Here is a 23,732-nt window from a genome sequence, read left to right as displayed (position 1 = left end):
GCTTTTTTCATGGCAAATAAACAAGTCATTGAAAGTTAATAATTTTTGACAACGTAAGCAAGTATTCTGTGCGGATTCTAGCAGTTACATCTGTCGCGGCCGTCTAATTTACAGAAGGTGAAATAGCTTCCACAGTGCATGTTGTCCGTGTATCTTAACTCCCCCACTGTTGGGGCAGCACAAAGGTTGCGATCAGCAACCGATTTTGAACAGTAAAATGCCTTTTTCAAGGCAGAAACAAAACAAGAAATATAGCGAATATTATGGGGATTGATGCCGTGGTGACGATTTGGGATATTGCTTAGTTGAAATGATGGGATAATAGATAAATGGGTTGATGGATATGAGATTTCCCATAACCACGCGAAGGTTCCCGACCACAGACATAAATTTTGTACTCAGCACGGCACAAAATGTGAAAATTGTCTTTTACTCCAAGTAGTGCAGTATTACTTTGTAGTGTTGTATTATTCTCGTACGATAGACTCCCAGCCTTTATTGAGAAATCAATCAGAAGTTAAGTAGTGAAGTAAGATGTCAAAGTATATGAACACCAAAAACAAGCGTGATGCTCGAAAACGCGCGAAGAACCTGCAAGGGGGAAGTGCGTCGAAGAAACCAAGAACCAGTACTAAGCGTTCTCGGTCCCTGCGAGCCAGAGTGGCAGCGGACGGCGGTGAAGCGAATTCAACCACTGGTTGCAACGCCGGTGAAGGGCCTTCTACTCGAGGTAGGAGGAATTTAACAATTTTTATAAAGCATTAACTTTTATCGAATACTTTTGTGTACTTATACTTGAAAGAACCAAAAAAAAAATATCGAATCTGAAAAATCACTCCATTTCCGCATCTTTGTTAAAGTAAAAAATGGTGACGTTTAATATCACTGGGAGAGAGTAGTGTTAGCTTTTTGTAATCTACGAATGGCATACCATAAATTAATATCAGGCTTGGCACATTGATTTGATTGCGTTCAACTGTGTTAACCTTAATAATATCGATAACCTTAAATTAAAAGGCATATTGTGGTTTGGATTTTAGTCGTATAATATACATACAAAAAATATATGGAATAGATTTTTTGGATGTAATGCAATCGTATGGTTATGAAGAGATATGGACCTACAGAATTTTTCAATTTTTAATAAACAATAAATATACTGTTTCAATATATTTGTGAATGGAGAGATCTTGGCGAACACATTAGGGCTGATCTTGCAGTATCATCTTCAATATTGGATTGAGGGAGTAACTTTAAATGTTAACAAAACTAGTGGGAGTTTGTTTTGCTGCACTAGTTTAGTAAATGATAATTCTAACAGTGTTTGTAAACTTTTGCAGTTAAGCTCTTTTATGATTATTCTATTGAAATTTCTAAGTAAACAAAAGTGAAAGTTAATGAATATTTATAATAATAATTATAATAATAAATATTGATAATGATGAAATAACGGAATTTTATTGACGTAGAACTACGTTTTACTTTAGCATACCACACAGGGATGCCAACTGAAAAACTGGGACGAAATTTGTCCCTTTTCAAATGCTCATAGGTCGGTTGGTTTTCAACCGATTTTTTTCATTCTTGCAGCAATCGATTGGAAAACTATACACGCATCTGCCAAATACAGAAAAATGTTGTTTGAATCTACGAACTATTGCACTATTGAAAATTGTCAAGCCTTGTTGAAATAAAAATAACGTCCTCTGATTGGTCGCTTGCTTGTTGTGAGTGTATGATATAGTATGATGTGTGTATGTGTGTATGATATGATATGGTATGGTATGGATATGTGTGTATATGATGTGTGTGTATATGATGTGTGTGTATATGATGTGTGTGTATATGATGTGTGTGTATATGGTGTGTGTGTATATGATGTGTGTGTATATGATGTATGTGTATATGATGTGTGTGTGTGTGTGTTTGTGTGTGTGTGTGTATATGATATGGTATGATGTGTACTGCCCTTCCAAGCATAGTTGTCCCAACGTGCATAAGGTTTGTGTAGAACATGGGACTACTATGATTGGAACGGCAGTGTATGTGTCTGTATGATATGGTATGATTTGTGTGTGTGTGAGCTGTGTATGGTTTTTAACTCGGCACGTTCTGCTAACTGCTGAATTCAGTTCACGAAATTTGTTAATAGTGTACGTAGTTCTACGTCATCTATGTGGTCGTGTCTTGGATACAACCTCCTACTTTTTTTACTTTAGTAACATTGAAAGTTAAAAAAGAAGAAACGAACAAACAAACGATTGATGACCAAATCGCAGTTGGTTCAATGCAAGATATCAGCGCTGTACATTGTTGAAACAACTCTTCAAACACATTCGGTAATCTATCATCAAGGCAAGAATGTTGGAGTAAACTTAAAGCCTAGTAGTAGGTGACGCAGTTCAGTCGTCGTTCACATGTCCCACTCATTGCTCATTGCGCGGTTTTGACAGTTTAATGTTAATCATCGTGCATTCTAGAAATAAGTCCTGAATTACCTTCGCCAAATCTAGAAGTTCGTGGTGTTGTTTTTCGCGCGCAAATCAAATGTCGAATGATTCGATTAGTCGAAGCCGGTACGTTTCTGGAGCAGACAGCTCAAGCCTAAGTCGGGTAGGCGCTATTAGCAGATAATTACAGCAAAATTGATTAGACAACAGTCCGGCCGCCAGCCGGTTATCCTCAGTCACAAGAGCAGGGTCATGGCTGTCGACGTTGTGTGATGGAGCAAATCCCTTATCAGAATCGTATCGATTTTTCCCAGAAGTGATCAGCATAAAGAAGTACCGTCAGATCTTACATCATTGATATTGTTTAATAGTGATGACTAATTTTGTAGATGTTTTCCACCCGTCGTTGGCAGATAAGATTCCACGCTCCGACATTTGAATGTATGTTTTCACTGTCGGTTTGTGTTTATGAAAGTCGATCAGCACCAGGTGGGTTGGACAAGCACGGTCGACGGTGGATGACCGGCGGTGGCGGGTTTGTGTATGTGTTCATTTGTTTGATGTGCTCGATCGATTCGTCGTAAGCGCTAGTGATGTGACGATAGGAGCTTGATTGATTAGCGGCTATGCGAGGCGGGGAAAAAATAATGCGTGCAAGCCTACCCGCTATCGCCGCGTTTGAGGAAGTAGACGCAGGTTATTCGGTCGGGTGATTAGTGGAATTTATACGATTAGCTCACGGTGAATTGTTTTTAGCAGTTATTGTTATGTGTTTGTAGCGGACGGTCGCAACAGTGTTGGTGCCGAAGTTGCTCCCATAGGCGAATATGTAGAGTTGAAAAATTTTATGGCTCTGGGTACGACGTTGGTGTAACAAGCAAGTTTGCTTCGAGCTCAGCCATTTTGATACCAACGAATGATTTTCAATGTTTCGTATGACTAATCAAAACTAAAATGATAGTGAATTATCGGATTCATTAAAATGTCGCAAAAAACAGCGTCCATTTCTCGGAACCACTGATTAGAAACTGATGACTGTGCGCAGAGAAAGACGCGAAAAACACAATCATAATTCTCTGTTCTCAAAAGAACCTAACCCGGTTCTGGGAAACAGCCGTTCAAAAATATACAAACAACGCGAGATCATCACGGGTGTTCTCATATGTGTCAAATACAGAAAAACTGCTGATGCAAAAAAAAGCTGATCAACGCGAGATTGAGTTGGGGTCTATCCAATGCTCACTGTGCATCGGAAGATCGCAGAGGATTTCCGCGCCAAATGATTTATCGACCAATTTGTAAACGTTGTTCGTTTAGCAAACTGAGTACTTTTCACGGACGGCAGTTTTAAGTTCTAGGGAACCAATAGAAAATATAAACTCAGACGAAAAATATATGTGTATGTGTTAAGTGTACAAACTTAGTCTTAACGTAGGACTAAGGATGGTATAACAAATTGTTTGTGAAGCTACTTTTCTACCATAATTGTGCAATGCCAATCACTAATATTTACACTACAAAGCACCTTTTGCACCAATGGCCGGACGATAATCCTGGCTTGCTAATCGTTTACTTTCGCGGTATTATCGGGCTCGTCTACGAAGTTTTTCGTGGTTACCGCAGTTCAAAAAATGTTCGTGAAACTTCAGGTGATGGTGTTTTGATCGTAGTTTACCACCCAATTAATGTCTCTATCATCGAACGCGATGAGTGATCGGCCGTTGAGGTGTGGGCAAGGATGGAAAAACTCGTATCGCATAACAATCATTCGGGTATCATTTCTGAACGTGCTATTTATAAGCTTTCAATCCTAGCAAACCATCGCTATTAAAAGTTAAACATTTTCAAGCTTGCAAGAGACAACTTAGAGCAAAGAAATATATGGTAGCTTTCTTTGATGATTTTGTTTCAGTATTGCCTGCTTTAGGCGGAGCGAGCAACATATAGCGAGTGTTTCACGAAAGAATCGTAAACTTGTAAATCGTAAAATCGATTGCACTCAAGCGATCGCAATGATTCTTTCAAATGTTGGTTGCTTGTAGGCGTAATTCGGCTACTCCACGTCGTGCTTTCACCGTGATATACCACGATGATTCTTGGTGATTTCAAGTATCAGATGCTAATGCATCATGCTATAATTTCCGTAAGCATTAATGATACCTATTTGCTCCGGCAAGCAAACAATTGAACGCAATCTAACGTTCATTTGGATTCATAATTTTGTATCACTGGCGATAATATCTCAACGCTTCTCGCGATAGTGTTGAATGCAAGTGAACTTGGAAACAATAAATACTATCGTGTTTAAATCATTCAGTCTCCTTCTATGGTATTCGGAACTCTTAAAAGCGAAAATCAATCAGCAGCGTTTCTATGGAAAACTTGTACGCGAGTGGAAATAGTTGAACGATAACTGATAAATCAAAGAACACATTTGCATGAAATATTGCTAGTGAGTGAACTTTTCCATGCTTGGGTGTGGGTGACAATAAAATTCTCGTATCGCACATTATACTTGTGTGCCATCTATGTCCGCCCGGATCGTTCTCCTGATTTAGATTTTTTTCGCGCATACATGTCTTCAGCTAACATCATCAACATATTTCAATGACGTCTGCTGTAGATGACGTGGTTACTTTGGGTGATTTCAATCTACCTGGTATCATTTGGTGAGAAAGAGGTGACGGTTTCATGTACGCTGATCATGGCTCGTATATATTGTTAAATACAAGCAAACGGCAAGGCTTGACACTTTTAAATCGATCTTCAAGAGGTAAAAAAGAATTAGATATTACAAACAGAGCTCATTCCATTTCTACCTTTGTTTAATAATAATAGATAATCCAGCTTCCACGGTTGGATGGACTAAAAACGGTCGGTTTTTTCCCAGAGAATATTGGCGTTCAACGAAACGTCTGCTCCCGTTGGTGCCTATTCCGACCAGCTCCCTGTGGAAGAGTGCCTCTGGTCGGAGTCTGTATATGCTTGCAACAGTAACATCTTTAAAAGATAAAATTGTGGTTGGATAACTGTTGGTCACAAAACAAACACTCGGATTTTTTCCATCACATCGTATTGTTGCTGAACAGTGCCGATATTTCCTTGAACACGGTTTTTTTTACATATTTTGAGCCAGGACACACATTTATGGCGGCTGATAGCTTTTACGCTGCAGTGGAAGCATCCATGAGACCAGCTCGCATAGTCACATACGACGATTTTAGGTCAACAGCTGAGAGAGCAAAGAGAAGAGGTTGTAGACATGTTAACCACGAACTTTTTTCAAATAAGGCTTGCTGTATCCCAACATACACTAAACTAAATTCATCCACGACTTTACATAGAAAACATAAAGAAAATTTCAAAAAGAACGATTTACTGTGGGCTACACGGATTCGGTCAACAGTGACTAATTTACTTTTTTTTCGTTGTTTTCGAAAAAACAAAAGAGACTAATCGACAACGCAAAGTTCACTCTCAGTGGATTTCTAAATTAAAAAAGGTTGTAAAAAAGAGTTGTTCCAAAAATAAAGAAGATTTCTTGAGGACCTACCATTGAAGAAGGAAACTGGTTTTACGAAAATGTACGAAGCATTGCATTATTTCCTCGAAAATATACACTTAAATCCCTTTGTTAAGTTTTTGCTATGCTTATGTTAGTATCAATAAAATTGCTTCTTCCTATTGTAGTTTATTAAGAGACAAATTACCCAATGAGGTCCGTCTTAATAAAACTAAAAATAAGTTACACCTAATCAGGCAATGTAAAAAGTGATTAACCGGTCTGAATTTCTGGTCAAATAAAGTTCTTGTCGGTACAGAACTTCTCAACAATTCGAGAAGAAAATCAAGGAAGAGACAAATATGTGTAAAACTTCATCGATGGAACAAACAAACTTGGTATTGTTTTTGAACATTTCCAGGACAAACTATATTTTTTTACAGCAAGTTTTTAAAAAATATGCTTAAAAATAGCCTGTTGTACGGTACCAAGCCTTTGAAGTGACGCTGGCTTTTTCTCCGCTTGTTAAACACGTTCTTCTAACCTCACTAACGGCTGTTCATCAGAGAGTATCTTATGTAGTGATTACGGTACCGGTAATCAAAATTTCGCGCGCGCGTATTGTGGACTGAAATCGACTGAAATGCGGTCTTGGATACAGACGAAATATAGGGCGCCGCCTTGAGTGCGTCTTGAACCGTCCTACAGATCAGACGTTTTTTCGGTTGCTTGTGGACTGGTCTTTGACTGCCTATAGCTTCAAAGTTTGTGTTTTGTCAGTGTGTCTTTTAAAGACTACCTGAAAGTTATTTCCCATCAGTCTTTCTCAAGACTACCTACTTTTGAATTTAACATTTGTTTTAACTTTTTTCGTATCACCTGAAATGGCTGGACGGAAAAGAAACCTCGCATCGCTGCGGGGAGGAAAAGAGAGGCATCTCTTTCTGACACTTCGAGTGTCTGTAGTGACAATCCTTTTGATATTTTGCCTGAGCAAGAAGCTGGTGAAATGGAAGTTATTAATAATGAAACTATACAAAATATAAAATCTTTAAAAAAGGAGAAAGTTCCACCTATTGTGGTAACTATTTCTTCTGAATTTAATATATTCAAAAAGGAACTTCCAACGTTTGTTTCTGACGTTAAAGTTACCTATCAAATTGGCCGTGAATGCTGCTTATTAGCCGACTCAGTAAAGGGTCGTGATCGTCTTGTTCAGTATTTAACTGACAAGATGTACAAATTTTTTACATATGACACCAAGAACGCCAAGTCGTTCAAGGTTGTCTTGAAAGGTCTCACCAACGATCAAACCGTTGATGAGATCAAACTTACTTTAACAGAATTACTTGGCATAGTCCCTACCCAAGTAATTCTAATGAAACAAAAATCACGAGGCGAAAACAGTCAGAGAACTGGAATTTCCCTTGTTAATTATTTAATTCATTTTAACCGCAATGAGGTTAACAACTTAAATTTTTTTGAAAAAGCACATGCTTTGTATAATGTGCGTGTAAAGTGGGAAATTTATAGGAAGTATGGCGGAGGTGAAAAGAATAACACCCAATGTCGTACTTGCCAACGTTATGGCCATGGTTCCAAATTCTGTAACATGGACCAAAAATGTCTTAATTGTGGAGACTCTTCTCACAAAAAGGACACATGTCTTGTGAAAGAGAGTTAAAATTTTCGCTGTGCGAATTGTAACGGCAACCATATGTCAAATTTGTATCAATGCCCAGTCCGTTTAGCAATTGTTAAGGCAAGGCAAGGTAAACAAAATTCAATTTCTCAATTAAAACCAACTTCAAAACAAAATTCTCTAAGCGTACCAGTGACGCATAGTTTACCTACTCCTTTGCATACCCGTTTAACTTATGCACAGGTTACAGGTAGTTCGAACATTATACCGCCTAGTGTTGGTAGTTCGAAAATGACCGTTAATATGGGTAAGCAAAACACGCTAGAAAATAATTGTACACCTGTTACTCCAGCTAATATTGCTGCCGAAAACATTTTTTCTAATGTCAACTGCCTATTACGGCAGGTAAACTTTCTTTTTTGCAACAGGCAATGTTCGATCTTATGATTATTCGAAAAATTATATATTATTCAAATAGGTACCAATTTTACAATTAAATTTTTTTCTAATTTAAAATTTAGCAATGTTTTTATATAAACCGATCAAAATTTTAAATTGGAATGCTCGCTCATTGAAGGCCAATGAGAATGAACTTTTTAATTTTTTAACAGTAAATAATGTGCATATTGCAATTATTACTGAAACATTTTTGAAACCTAACATAAAATTAAAATATGATCCCAATTACGTGGTTCATAGATATGATAGGATTCAGGGTTCCGGCGGTGGAGTTGCAATTGTTATTCATCGCCGAATCAAACATCGTGCTCTTCCCCATCTTGAGACGCAAGTTATTGAAACTTTGGGAATTGAAGTTCAAACTGAACTTGGGATTTTATTTATTGCCGCAGCATATTTACCATTTCAATGCACACGCGAGCTCAAAAATTATTTTAAAGGTGATTTACAAAAACTCACCAGAAATCGTTCGAAATTTTTCATAATCGGCAATTTTAACGCTAAACATCGTTCATGGAATAATTCTCAAAGTAATTCCAATGGCAAAATTTTATTCAATGATTGTTCTTCAGGATACTATTCTATTTTGTCTCCGAATAGTCCTACATGCTTTTCTTCTGTAAGAAACCCTTCAACAATTGATTTGGTGCTAACAGATCAAAGTCATGTATGTAGTGATTTGATCACACATGCTGACTTTGATTCCGACCATCTTCCAATAACTTTTTCTTTATCACATGAATCAGTTTTAAACCCTATGAGCTCTGTTTTTAATTATAACAAGGCTAATTGGGAAAGTTACAAAACTCATATTGAGAGAAATTTCAATAATGAGCTTGATTTGCAAAACGAAGTGAATATTGATTCCGCTTTGGAAGCATTAAAATGTGCAATTGTTGATGCCAGGAATTATTCTGTTCCAAAGGCTCAAGTGAAATTTGATTCATCAATAATTGACGAAAATCTTCAACTTCTAATTCGTTTGAAAAATGTCCGCAGACGTCAATATCAACGTTCTCGTGACCCTGTTTTTAAAACTATTTATAAAGATTTACAGAAAGAGATTAAACATAGATTTACTCTTTTGAGAAATCAAAATTTTGAGACTAAAGTTGAAAAATTGAAACCATATTCAAAACCTTTTTGGAAGCTGTCGAAGATTCTTAAGAAACCTTCAAAGCCTATTCCAGTTTTAAAAGATGGTGAACGTTTTCTTGTATCCAATGAACAAAAGGCTCAAAGACTTGCTCAGCAGTTTGAGAGTGTTCATAACTCAAATTTGAATTTTGTGAGTCCAATTAAAAATGAAGTCACACGTCAATTTGATTTAATTTCTTTCAATTATTAAAATTTTCAAAAATATGAAAGCACCTGGTGACGATGGAATCTTTAATATACTAATCAAACATCTCCCTGAGAGCACAATGGAATTTTTAGTGAAAATTTTCAATTGCTGCTTCAAAACTCATATTTTCCCAAATTATGGAAAAATGCAAAAATTACTCCCATTTTAAAACCGGATAAGAACCCAGCTGAAGTTTCAAGTTATCGACCAATCAGTTTGCTTTCTTCAATAAGTAAACTGTTTGAGAGAATTATTCTTAACAGAATGATGTCACACATCAACGAAAATTCAATTTTTGCAAATGAACAGTTTGGATTTCGCCATGGGCATTCCACAACTCATCAATTGCTCAGAGTTACTAATATGATACGAGCCAACAAATCTGAAGGTTAATCCACTGGAGCTGCTCTTTTAGACATAGAAAAAGCATTCGTCAGTGTTTGGCATAAAGGTTTGATTGCGAAATTGCAAACTTTTCATTTTCCAATTTTCCTAATCAAAATTTTAAAAAATTATCTTACTGATCGAACTCTGCAGGTTGTCTATCAGAATTTAAAATCTGATAGATTTCCTGTCAGAGCAGGTGTACCTCAAGGTTCAGTCTTGGGTCCAGTCCTGTACAACATATTTACTTCAGATCTTCCTGATTTGCCTCCAGGATGCACAAAGTCATTGTTCTGCGATGACACAAGCATATCCGTAAAAGGAAAAAGTCTTCGTGTCATATGCAGTCGATTGCAGAAAAGTTTAGATAATTTTTCTTCCTACTTGCAAAAGTGGAAAATCTCTCCCAATGCTTCTAAAACTCAAATGATAATTTTTCCGCATAAGCCTAGGGCTTCTTTCCTCAAGCCAAACAATAATCACGTTGTCAAGATGAATGGGGTTATTTTAAGTTGGTCCGACAAGGTTAAGTACTTGGGACTAATTTATGATAAAAAACTTATTTTCAAAGAGCACATTGAGAGTATACAAGCCAAGTGCATCAAATATACGAGATGTTTATATCCTCTTATTAACAGGAATTCTAAACTTTGTTCAAAGAACAAACTTTTGATTTACAAACAAATTTTTAGACCAGCAATGCTTTATGCTGTACCGATCTGGTCAAGTTGCTGTTCAACAAGGAAGAAAACGCTCCAAAGGATTTAGAATAAAATTCTGAAAATGATTTTGAAGCGTCCTCCTTGGTTTGGTACACTCGAATTACATAGACTTACTGGTGTTGAACCATTAGAAGCTATGTCAAATAAAATTATTAACAATTTTCGACAAAAATCGTTGCAATCCTCAATGGCTACGATAAGCTCTCTTTATAGTCAATAAGTTAGCAATTAAGTTAGTTGTAAGTTTACTTCCCCTTTTCTGACAAGTAGGTTTAAATCCCTACGAATGATAAGTCCTAATTGCGAAAGCAAACAAATCCAAACAATTAGAATTACAAATTTCTAACAGTGTAGAGAAGTCACCATTTGTGATTGGACACACATACTCATTATTTACTAATATTTATCATAAATACTTAAGCTACTAACAAATCCCCCCTCAAAAAAAAAAAAAAAAAAAAAAAAAAATAGGGCGCCGCCTTAACTTTTAAACTTGAGCTCAAGTATGAAGACCGCACATTTCGTAGTTGCTCCTCCGTGATCGATCTGAATTAGTGAATTTGCATTAGGAACTACGTATATGGTCACTTGGAATTAGTTCGCCATCTTCAGTGTAATTGCAAAGATGAACAATGAGTATCTTTCTTGTCAAATCCCGCGAACCTATACGAGCAGCACGTATAGGCGCGTGAAAAAGCATCTACCACTTGTAGCATCCAACTGTTCTTCTTTTTCCAAAACCCGAGTACCTTCGAGGAAGCAAACCCACGTCGACCGATGCGGTTCTTTTGGAGGTATACATCGCGCTTTCGTTAACAACGATATTTATCGACCGAACGAAATCTTCGACTAAATACCTCGGGTACATCTCGCGAAGTCACAAAAAAATTGTCGTTTCATGCATCTAAAGCCTTAATAATCATCAGTCATCATCAGTGCTTATGAAATTACTAGTAGAGTCTAACGGAAACTTCTCATTCTTTTTTCTGATTTCTCGAATCACTCTACTAAGACGCTCAATATAGATTTTTCAAATATTTAGTTGTAATGAACTGCAATATCTGTCACTGTGACCAACGAGATTTTTCATATTTTTTCAATAAAATTGTTTATTAGTAGCAACATTTGTTCAAAAGCTAGGAAAACCATAAAATAAGAGCGTAAAATATAGTAAAATGTCCGTAGGGACTTACAATAGATCAGATATTTGCAAATCTTTCGAACGAATAATAACTTTCAAACTATATTGTAAAACAAAACAAAAGCTGACCGGATAGGTTTCGGCCAATTATGTTTTGTTTGCTAGACAAGGCATTGGAAACAGAAGGAAGCATAAGCTCTGAATCCAGCCTCTACGAAATGCGGTCACATGTATAAATTTATATGGCGAATATATATTTTTGAACAAAATTCTCATAGAGATTTTTGCAAAAGCATGAAATTTGCATGTTTCTCTAAATTTACAGATTATATACAGATTTTTGAACCGAAAATCTTGGGAGGAAAGCCCATCGAAACTTCCGGCCCTCTTAACATAATGTTATGACGAGCCAGGTGCACACCCACCGATTACCTGTCGATCTTCCCAATTCGGGAGACGTCTGCACATAATTATCTCAAATCATAATATTATTTATATTTCTTTGAAATTCATAATTATAATTGTTATTATCGTAAGTATTATTGATCGTTGCTATAAACTCGTAACGATCAATTTATATCAATTTAATTCAATTTAATTATATTATATTGTAATGTAACGACATGGGAATGGGGTTAGTAAGTTAATGTACCAGAACCTGGCCGGACATTGCGCCTACCCAAGGGGAGGACCCGGATACGACCACCCATGTGAGTCTAGAGTATCGCACATGCCGACACGTGCAACGGGAAGGATTAAAATAGGTGTATAGACCAGAGTTAGTCCCTAGATATGCTGACTTAGCGGAAAGCACGGGCTTTACAAAAAAATCGCAAAGCATCTCTGGTCACAAGCACAAAATACATCATCAAAAACAGAGAACAAAACTGCTTCGGCTTATTCCTTCTACCATTCAAATCAAATGAAAAATTTCCACAAGCAAAATGTAACCAACACTAATACTTATTTTTTGGTTCTGTCTCTTATCTAAATCATTGTGTTAGTGCGGTAAGCGCCGCACGGAAAAGCAACGATCAGTGGCGTAGCGTGACCGGGTGACATCTGGGGCGGAAAATTTGGGTGTCACCCCGCTTCCCCGGGGTGTACCAAGGGATGTAGCGAAATCATCTTGTTATCATAAATTGGGAGAGTTAGCACGCTCATTCTCAATAGCACTAAATCTACCCATTTTTGAAAAATTGGTTGAAACTATACTCTTAGGAGCAAATTTATATAATTTTCGAGGATTTCACCCCGACCTCCACCTAATTGATAATAAATTTCTCGGATGTCACTTTTCTGAAGGTGACACGTATGAAAATTTTCCTCATGGGTGTCACTTCCTAGAGGGTCATTTAGTTTCGTTCGAGTTTCCTGATGTTGCGTACCGTAAACTGGAGTGACTTTGATCACTTTTTTTTAATGTTTCCTGAATATTTCATGAATGTACTGAATATCAAATTGTTTGAAATTTTGAATTGAGCCAGATCCAGTCACTACCTCAAAAGTTTAGCAACAGTTCTGCTGTCTTTAAAGGTGCCCTTAAATTTTCACATCAATCATCATTCCGGGATGACTGATCACTTCATTGTTTTGATGAATTTGAAGTGAAACTTTGTTGCTTCAACAAATTGGAACAATTTAAAACGACTTGAATGAGTTTATAAATATGAAAAGCAATTCAGGAGCTATTCACATTTCACGTCAACAGTCTATATTGGCGAATGTCAAAGATTCACACAAAATTTGAGAATATACACGACTGTCCACGAAGAGGAAAGGGGGTCTAAAATCACTAAAAACTAGTCCACGTGGAATATGGCTTACCCAACAGTCCAAAGTTGCATGTTACGTGACGTCTTGGGTTGTCATTAAGAAGAAACCATGTAATGCAAAGCAAAGCAAAGCCTTGGTGCAACATTCCAATACGGAACTTGACCTTCTGTTTGTTATACACAGACTTCGCAGCCAACTGTTTAGTGTACAGGACAATTGCGGGGCTAGCGCAACAGTCCTACTGACACTAACAGTCTTCTCCCGAGCCGAGATTCGCACCTACGACGACTGGCTTGTTAGTCCAGCATCGTGCCTCGGGACCATCTGAGAGACCAAAGGAGAGCAACATGTAATGCACTATGAGGATTATTGGGACTCAACATTACCTTTGAGGAAAAAATTAGAAAAACAATATGCAAAATGGTAGTATTAATATTTTTTATCTCAGGAACAATTCTGGGCACAAAATAAACAAACTTTATGTATCGCAGCTTGTTTTGTATCTCCTTGAACCGATTGTTTGTATGCAATAAAAATTGCTCAAAATCCACTTTATTTTTAGATAAATATTTCAGCATGAAAAACACTTTTTGAATACCAGAAAATGCATGGATAGTAGCAATGTAGACATACAGTACTGGACAAAAAGAAGTACGCACCCACTATCCTAATGTTGAACTTCCTGTATCTTTTTTAATATAAGGTATATGAACTCGATGAATTCGGATAGGTTGTAGTATTTCTAATATACTAACGATTGGTATAATAATTTTGTCAAAGAATTGCATATTAAATTCACACTTCAGCATAATTGTAATTAAGCTCCATTTTCGCTTGGTCAAAATAAAGTACGCATTCTTTATATAATCATCAGTTTATTATTTCTCAGCTCAGATAATTTATTTTTTTATTGTGTCCTACTCCTCGTAAGTCCAATAAGATTCCTATTGCTGCAGAGAAACGTCGAAACAATGTGTTTGATTATTTGTTTATCATTATTAGTGCGCGGTACAATCGGATAAGATGGAGAAAAAGCAAATTTCCGTAGATATTCGAGAAGTGGCAAAAAATCCTTTCGCTACCAGCCGAGTGATTCGTGAAAATGCTGATTTGAATATCTTTGAACGAACTGTGCGCAGAAGACTACAGGAAATGGGTTATAAGAGTGGATTTGCCCAACGACGACCTTTGATTCAAAAGGTTAACAGGTTTGTTTACTTCGTATTCAGCATACATTTTTGGCTAAGGTTTATTTCTGCAGGATCAAACGCCTCAAATTCGCTCAAAAATACATCGACAAGCCGATAGAGTTCTGGAAACAGGTTATCTTGAGCGATGAAAGTAAATTTGAACTCTTTGGCCACAAACAACGAGCACGAGTGTGGACGAAACCTGGTGAGAAACTTGCCGATAAAAATATTCAGAAGACGGTCAAGCACGGAGGTGGCAGTATCATGGTGTGGGGGTGCTTTGCTTGGTCGGGTGTTGGTAATATTGAGAAAATTGATGGCATAATGACGGCAGACTATAACATCAGCATTTTAAAGAGAAATCTTACAGAGTCGGCGCGAAAGGTTGGCTTAGAGAAGAAATTCACTTTCAACAAGACAATGATCCTAAGCATACCGCCCACAAAACCACTGCTTATTTCCGTGCTTCACGTATCAAGCTATTGGAATGGCCATCACAAAGCCCGGACTTAAATCCGATCGTTGAAAGTATGCCTCGACGCCGGCAATTCGTGATTGAAGCTAAAGGTGGCCAAACTAAATACTAAAATAAAGAAAAATCAGTTTGAACGTTGAATCACTATAATGCGTACTTTATTTTGTCCACAAGAAAAATGACAATTTCCAAATATGAGCTCTTTTTATGTTTATATGTCGTTCTCATGTCGCTTTATCTAACATTTTTCGAAAGTACACCTCCAGTACTGTCTTTTGATAGAACACTTTGATTATCCATCTGCCTTAGATTCTACCTAAATCAAGAAAGTTTGAACATATCACAGGTGCGTACTTTTTTTTGTCTAGTACTGTATCTACCCATAATCAGTGAAGATTACGACAAATATCAAGCTCTTGGAGCGCTTTTTATCACATATTCAAAACAGGGGTAGAGTTATTAAAGTCACCCCAGTTTACGGTACTTCTAATATCTATACTCTACTCGCTACCATGTGACGCACAAGAATTAGGTTGAATTTTCTACACGCGGTCATTCGTATCGAATTGAGAGTAGATTTTTGCAATATGGGCGGGGCGACGCAGACTAGAGAGTAAGAAACAAAACAAAACACTTTGTTGAGTCAAAATATGTAGGCAGTGGAATTTGTTTCGACCATGTAATTGTAATCCGTGCTCGGGAAGCAAGGCAATAACGAGAAAGGGTATCGGAATGCTTGACCTTGGAACTTTCCACCTATTTTCACCATTAAGCAGTAACAACAATGTTAAACATTATATCAAACAATTGTCACACATTTTAGCTATCCACCGCCATATAAGTGACTAAGATGCAATAAATCGTTCGCTTGCTGTAATAGTTTGAAATCTGACGCAACATTTGCCAGTTTCATTTCCAATTTCATAAAATGTAATCTAGTATAGAAAACAAAGACGTAGTCCTACGTCAAAAAATCGTTATTTCCCATTGCGAGATCTACTGAATCTGCATCGTACTAGAACCGTTGCCGATTTATCGGTATTTAACCACTGGAACTACTATTTGTGGACGAACGTTTCGCTCTTCTCGGTCGTATTCTGACTAACATTAGCCGCCTCGAAGTTCAGGTCTTCTATCTGGACCGGATGGCATACCATCCGTTTTGCTGGAAAACTGGAGTAGTGATATGGTTCCACCAATAGTTGTTTATTCATTTAATCCATCAGCTCTGGTGTCTCCTTTGGTTTGAAAACCGGCGTACATGTTCCCAGTACATGAAAAAGGAAATAGAAGTAACATTGATAACTTCGAGAAATCTTCGATCTTTGCTTTATACCGAAACTCTCCAAGCTTGTTGTGGTTGAATCTACTTTTTCTTTTTACGAGCAGTACATCGCAGATGAAGAACATAGTTTCATGCCTAAGCGATCAATGGTCATAAATCTCCTGATGCTCATATCCTACGTAATGGACAGCTTTGACGACAAGTCTCAGACGGACTTTCGGCAAACTAAACTACCAAATCACCGTTGCGAAACTTGAATAGTTCGCCATCGGAGGCCCACGGTTCCAGTAGTTCAAATCTTACCTGTTTAGTAGAGAATATCAATGGAGTCTCTTCGATAACTTTCTCAACTCACTCCGACATCCCATCTCGAACCATTGATATTTTTTTATCCACCTTAACTACATCAACTTTTGGTTCCAAGGTCCACGATTGTCATTCACTGACGACATAAAGTACTTAGCAATGGTTAAGGTGCTGTCAGCTGCCGCAGTTATTGATCTTTGCATAATGTTGTGTAGACAACTGCATGTCATTGAATGTGGACAAAAGCGAAGCAATAACATTATTCAGGAAGCAAAGTTCACTTGCTTTCACCTATAACCCATCGAACACACCTCTACGTCGCACAAATTGTATCAAGTACTTGGGAGTACTGCTTGACTAAGCTAACATTTGAACAACGCATAACATTCATCGACAAGGTTAGCAGGAACCTAGGCTCATTATGCGTATCGCCAAAAATGTGGTAGTAGCCTGAACGGAGTAAACAGAGTCAAGTTAGGGAAACGCAGACTGTTCTCCGAAGACTACCGACCTTCCGACTTCCAAGATATGAACAGTGCTGGGACGTGCTCAGAGTAATATCTGTCTCGAACGTTTTGACCTCACACTGGTAGATTGTCCGGCGATAATCCCTGTGGATGAGTAGAACTAGAATGCCAGTAGAACAGTTGTTTGTTTGCAAGAGGCTGTCGCTACCTATGGCAGGTCTGTAACCATGCGGACTAATCAGCTTACCGTTGCTAATCTAGGGTGTGTTTAAAAAACTTAAGATTTTGACAAATTGATAAATTTAAGACAATTTTCATACAATAGCAAACTTTAGCCATTCCTACAAAATTTTTCGTACGACTTTTGCTTTGCGGTGGTATATTTTAACGCAATTACAATACGTAATGGAGAGCTCTTCATGGCTTCTGAATGTGATGCGAGCTGTATAAAAGAGTACATCCTGACCAAGGTTGTTAATCGATAACTTATCGTAAACGCCGATAACGATACTGTCTGCTATCGTTATCGACGATGACGCTAACGTCTTCAGACATTATCGTCATTGCCAAGGACGATAGCTACTGGACGATATCGAATCAATAACGTCTGATAAACGAATTCGCAGTTTGTTTTCACTTTGGCTGCTGTTTTGGATAGCAACACAAACAAAGCTGCATTTGGTCCAATAGTAACGGATCGGTTCGTTGCTATTGCATTGCCAAACTTATGAATTCGTTGCTACTCGCGAATTTTTCCTTTCTCGAGTTGTTATTTTCCAAAAGCAACGCTCGGTGCGGTTATTTTGTTGGTTATCGAGCCAACTTCAGCAACCGAAATATAGCCACTAGCGAACTTGCTCTGAAAGACGTTAGTGAGCTGATAACGTCAGGTAAATATCGCTATCGTCGATAACGTTAATGTTTGATGACGCAATCGTCATCGTCGATAACGATAGCAGACATTATCGGTATCGGCGATGACGCTTATCGACGATAATCTATCGTATTAACAAGCCTGATCCTGACAAGCAAACAACGATATATCCTAGAAATCTACAGACCTATATGTACTATCAGCAGCTATAAATAAACTTTGCCTGCTTATTACACTTCCGCTGTTGAGTCTTCTTCTTTCGTGTGCCTCGTAACATATATTTTTTTAATTCATCTATACCTACTTCTGTAATAATCCAGCGATGAATAATCGATATTCACAAATCTTTTTTTGTCTCCCTTCTGCAGCGAGTGTCATACCAGCAAATTGCGCGGAATTTCGTTCAGGCGATAACCTATTAACCCGAAGCAAAGACGACAAGTGAAGAGACCCGTCGCACCTCCCGTTTTGCGCGTTGCCTGTAAGCAACTGAAAGTCAGCGCTGAGAACGAACGTGTTTGAAGTTTTGCAGTTAATCCCAGCTCGAGAGCAGGGAGGATGCTGTTAAGTTCCGTAGTCAATTCAGACGCGGTTATCAGTTGTAGAAGAACAGCGACAGTGAAAAAAGCAGCAGTAGCAGCAGCCAGTTTCGTCGAACTAACGACGCACAATAATCATCCCACTAGCAGGTGTAACCCTTGGCGGTATACCACTTCATTCATAGGAAGGATGTACTAGATAAAAGACAGGTGTGCTACTCATTATTGTCTTCTCGAAGTCTGAATCATTGAAGAAAAAAAACCGTGATAAGACAAGTCAGCTGATAAGCCAGGTGGAAACCTACCACAACAGTAACCAATCAGCAGCCTTTTGGGGGATCACCAGCGGCTATTGAACTTCGGCCATTGATCGGCATAGTTTAAATTTTCACATCAGACTAGGCCCACACCCCAGCAGTAGCGATGCCCTGTAGTACTACATTAATGTAAGCACATTTTGGAGCAATTATTTGATAGGTCATCTTGGCTAAAATTGAATCTTTTCTCTTTCTTACATGTGGTCGGAAATTGAACTTCTGCAGAGACGTTATCAAATACCCACGGGCGCTGTTCCGGACGGTGTTCGTGCTAGTGAACAACATGTACTGCGTACCGACATATCTGATATGGATGTTCCTGCTGTTACCGTTGAAAAAAATCCACGAGAGCTTCTACTACCAGATAGAAGGTGTCCTGTTTCATTGGTTACTGGCAAACGTAGCCATGTGGTCCACCTCGGTGGGATATGACTGTAAGTTTCAGTGGAAGAAAGTAAGTTTTCAATATATAAACGAGTTTGCTCTTTCAGTGGTCGAATTGGGAGACGATATCGCCCCAGCACTGGACCAACGCACGTTGGTGATAGCTAACCATCAAAGTACATCGGACGTACCCCTGCTCATGGCTGCCTTCAACGCAAAACGGAACGTTGTGCCGAACATCATGTGGATAATGGATAGGCTGTTTAAGTACACCAATTTTGGTGCAGTCAGTTTGATGCATAGGGATTTTTTTATTGCCTCGGTAGAACAATGTCACTTTTTGCATACGAACCGTCTGTTCTGACATATTTTAGCTTTGCAGGGCAAAGCGAATCGAGACAAATCAATAACGGAGCTTAAAAAACATCTCAGAGAATCATACATTCCTCGCGAACGGAAGTGGATTGTGCTTTTCCCGGAAGGAGGATTCCTGCGTAAAAGGAAGGAAGTGAGCCAAAGGTTAGTTATCCCTGCTAAACGGCAACATTTTGCGAAAACTAATCTCAATCATCCCTCAGATTTGCAGAAAAAAATAACCTACCAGTATTAACCAACGTTACCGTGCCACGTATCGGCGCTATGAAGGCTATTATCGATGTGCTTGGTGCGCCACAGTCGCCTTGCCGGGGAGCTAACGCCAGCAGCGTTAACGTTGTTGTACAGAAGACTGCAGCGACGACTGACTGCGCTGCAGCAGCCGACTCGACTACAGAGGAATCCCACAATATAAGCGAGGCCACGAATCTGCTAGTGGCAACACCGGTCACAATTCCTGTGGAACAACAGCTTCCCAATCAGAACGCTAGCGCTGGTAACAACAACAACAGCAGCAGTACGGTAATCAATAGTGAAGCAATAATAACCGATGACTGTGGTGAGTATTCCGCTCAGTAGTGCGAAGTTCGTGAGGATGACAAAAATATTTTTTGTTTTTGCAGATAATTTTAAGGACTCACCATTCACTAAGCTGAACGGAAAGCTAAGCGACTGTTTAGAATACATCTTGGACATTACCATCGGGTATCCCAATGGGAAACCACTAGACTTACCAAACATTGTGCACGGACTCAGGAAGCCGTGCCAGACGTATTTATTCTATAGGTTATATCGTAGTTCGGAGGTCAGTTGGTTGGTTCGAAAACTTTTCAAGCACAATAACGCTTCAAGGAACCATCAAAATCATAACACCAAAAAAAAAAAAACGCAAAGTACAGGAGACGTTCGAAAAGAATAAAAAATTTAAATAGTAGAATGTACGACCTTGTTAACTTTGATTTTACACACAAAACTTCAGATCGACTTGAACTGTCCTACAGTACGGTCGCATTTTACCAACAGCTCGAGGCTAAGTCTTAGACTACCGAGAGATATTAAAATTTTGTTTTTCGCTTTCAACAGGCAATCTTTTTAAAAGACTACCTGTTGAAAGGCAAAGTAATAAATTTGTTTTTAAAGTTAACGAGTGTTTAGTGAATAAATTTGGTTTGAGATATTTCTAATTAAATTCTATAGTGAAGTGAAAGTTTAGTGAAGTTGTCCAGTTATGCCTGGAAAAAATAAAAAAGCTCGTTTTGATGCGGCATCAAGGAAACGTGAGGCATCTCCTCCAAGTGACACTGAAATTTCGACTAACAGGTATGATATTCTTTCTTCTGTTGGGGATCTAGAATTCCAAACTTTTCATACTGAGCATGAAGCCGTTATGAAGAAGGTTAAAGTTCCACCTATTGTGGTATTTGTAGCAAACTTTAAAGCATTTCAATCAGAACTTTCATCATTTCTATCGAATGTGAAAGTTAATTTTCAAATTGGTCGCCAAGGCGAAATTCGTATTTTGGCCGAATCTTTTGATGGCCATAAACATCTTTTACAGTATTTAACTGAAAAGATGTATAAATTTTACTCTTTTGATGTCAAAAACGAGAGACCGTTTAAGGCTGTATTGAAAGGTCTCTCAAATGATCAAAGTATTGATGAAATCAAAGATTGTTTGTCAGAATCACTTGGTTTTGCCCCCAACCAAGTAATTTTGATGAAACGAAAGGCAAATGCCAAAATTTTTCAAACTGGAATACACCAGGAAAATTACTTAGTACATTTTGATCGTACCAAAGTACATAATTTAAAATGTTTAGAAAAAGCACGTGTTTTATTCAACGTGCGAATAAAGTGGGAAAATTTCAAGAGACATGGAGGAATCCATAATCTTACGCAATGTCGGAATTGTCAAGCCTATGGTCATGGAACTCGAAACTGCCATATGGCTGCAAAATGTATGATTTGTGGTGTCACTAATCACACGAAAGATATCTGCCCCGTGGAAGAGATCACTCATAGTTTCAAATGTGTAAATTGTGGGGGAAATCACAAATCTAATTTCTTCAATTGTCCTGCAAGGTCAAAAATTATTGCTTCTAGACAACGTAGGAATTCTAAACAACCTATTTTGATAAGATTTGTAATAATTTGTATTTGTGATAAGATTTGCAAAAACTTACAAGAAATAAATCTAAATTTTTAATCAACGGTGATTTTAATGCGAAACATCGATCTTGGAATAATGCTCAAAGCAATTCCAATGGAAAAATATTGTTTAATGATTGCTTGGCTGGATTTTATTCAGTTTTATTTCCAAATGGTCCTACATGTTATTCTTCTATTAGGAATCCATCTACAATTGATTTGGTACTAACAAATCAAAGCCATTCATGCAGTGATTTATTAACTCATGCTGACTTTGATTCTGATCATCTTCCCATAATATTTTCTATTTCCCATGAAACTATTTTAAATCCCACTAGATCTGTGTTAAATTATCACAAGACTAATTGGGATAGATATCGTTCTACGATCGAGGAAAATTTGAATGATGATATTATTTTACAAAATAGTGCTGACATTGACAGAGCATTAGAAAATTTTAGCAGCTTGATACTCAATGCCCGGAATTTATCAGTTCCTAAGGCAAGAGTGAAATTTAATGCCCCAATTATTGACAGTGAACTTCAACTTCTTATACGTTTGAAGAACATACGGAGACGTCAATACCAAAGATCTCGTGATCTTGCTTTGAAAATTATTTTTCAAGAATTACAAAAGGAAATTAAACATAGATTCACTCTCTTGCGAAATGAGAATTTCATGAGAGAAGTTGAACAACTAAAACCTTATTCAAAACCTTTCTGGAAGCTTTCGAAGGTTCTTAAGAAACCCTCGAAGCCCATTCTAGTCCTTAAAAATGGTGATTGCATTTTTCTAACGAATGAACAAAAATCTCAAAAACTTGCTCAGCAGTTTGAGAGTGTTCATAACTCCAATTTGAACGTAGTAAGTCCTATTGAGAATGAAGTAAAGCAAAAGTATGTTCAGATCACCACCCAAGAATTTCTTTCCGAAGAGGTATTGGAGACAAACTTGAATGAGGTGCGAACTATTCTCAAAAAATTAAAAAACATGAAAGCACCAGGAGATGATGGGATTTTCTATATCCTCATCAAAAGACTTCCCGAAAACTCTTTAAATTTCTTGGTAAATTATTTTAACAGATGCTTTGCACTAGCACATTTTCCTACGAAATGGAAAAATGCCAAAGTCACTCCAATTTTAAAACCCGAAAAGAATCCAGCTGAGGCATCAAGTTATCGACCAATTAGTTTACTTTCCTCTATTAGCAAACTTTTTGAAAGAATAATTCTTAATAGAATGATAACACATATTAATGAGAACTCAATTTTTGCAAATGAGCAGTTTGGTTTTCGCCATGGGCATTCCACTACTCATCAGTTACTTAGAGTAACAAATATGATTCGAACTAATAAATCTGAAGGCTATTCGACTGGAGCTGCTCTTCTAGATATAGAAAAGGCATTCGACAGTGTTTGGCATGAAGGTTCAATAGCTAAAATGTCAAATTTCAGTTTTCCGCTTTACCTTAAAAAATGATACAAAGTTATTTAACTGACCGCACTCTCCAGGTTAACTATCTAAATGGTAAATCTAATAGATTGCCTGTTAGAGCTGGTGTGCCTCAGGGGAGTATCTTGGGCCCAATCTTATATAACATTTTTACTTCTGATCTTCCTGATTTACCACCAGGTTGTGAGAAATCTCTGTTTTGTGACGATACAAGCATTTCCGCAAAAAGAAAAAGCCTTCGTGTTATATGCAGTCGGCTACAAAAAAGTTTAGATATATTTTCTTCATACTTGCAGAAATGGAAGATTACCCCTAATGCTTCTAAAACACAGTTAATTATTTTTCCTCATAAGCCAAGAGTTTCATTTCTCAAACCCACCCATAACCACGTTATTAAGATGAACGGTGTGGTCTTAAATTGGTCTGATCAAGTTAAATACTTAGGGCTAATTTATGATAAGAATCTTACTTTCAAGGAGCACATTGAAAATATCCAGTC

The 23,732-nt window shown here is 37.7% G+C and overlaps 1 protein-coding gene and 1 long non-coding RNA gene across 3 annotated transcripts in view; one reads left to right on the top strand and one right to left on the bottom strand.

Moving 5' to 3' along the window:
• LOC129727070 (acyl-CoA:lysophosphatidylglycerol acyltransferase 1-like) overlaps positions 1-23,732 on the top strand; it is a 49,852-nt gene that overhangs the window by 24,024 nt on the left and 2,096 nt on the right. Inside the window, exons 1-7 of one of the 2 annotated variants that reach the window (XM_055684482.1) lie at positions 713-730; positions 18,387-19,003; positions 19,100-19,308; positions 19,366-19,580; positions 19,641-19,777; positions 19,837-20,192; positions 20,257-20,438. In XM_055684482.1, the coding sequence (XP_055540457.1) occupies positions 18,981-19,003; positions 19,100-19,308; positions 19,366-19,580; positions 19,641-19,777; positions 19,837-20,192; positions 20,257-20,438 (1,122 nt within the window). In that variant the 5' untranslated portion in view covers positions 713-730; positions 18,387-18,980. Of the gene's footprint in view, positions 1-712; positions 731-18,386; positions 19,004-19,099; positions 19,309-19,365; positions 19,581-19,640; positions 19,778-19,836; positions 20,193-20,256; positions 20,439-23,732 lie in introns of those variants that run through there. The other variant, XM_055684481.1, reaches the window with a different exon arrangement.
• Positions 15,215-18,972, bottom strand: LOC129727073 (uncharacterized). The gene is made up of 2 exons (XR_008728474.1): positions 18,323-18,972; positions 15,215-17,288 (listed from the first exon to the last, which is right to left on the bottom strand). It is a non-coding gene; the product is annotated as an uncharacterized LOC129727073 (long non-coding RNA).

This window comes from Wyeomyia smithii, chromosome 3, assembly GCF_029784165.1.
Source record: "Wyeomyia smithii strain HCP4-BCI-WySm-NY-G18 chromosome 3, ASM2978416v1, whole genome shotgun sequence".
Lineage (NCBI taxonomy): Eukaryota > Metazoa > Arthropoda > Insecta > Diptera > Culicidae > Wyeomyia > Wyeomyia smithii.
The sequence above is the reverse complement of the archived record's forward strand: the minus strand, read 5'-3'. Positions and strand labels throughout refer to the sequence as shown.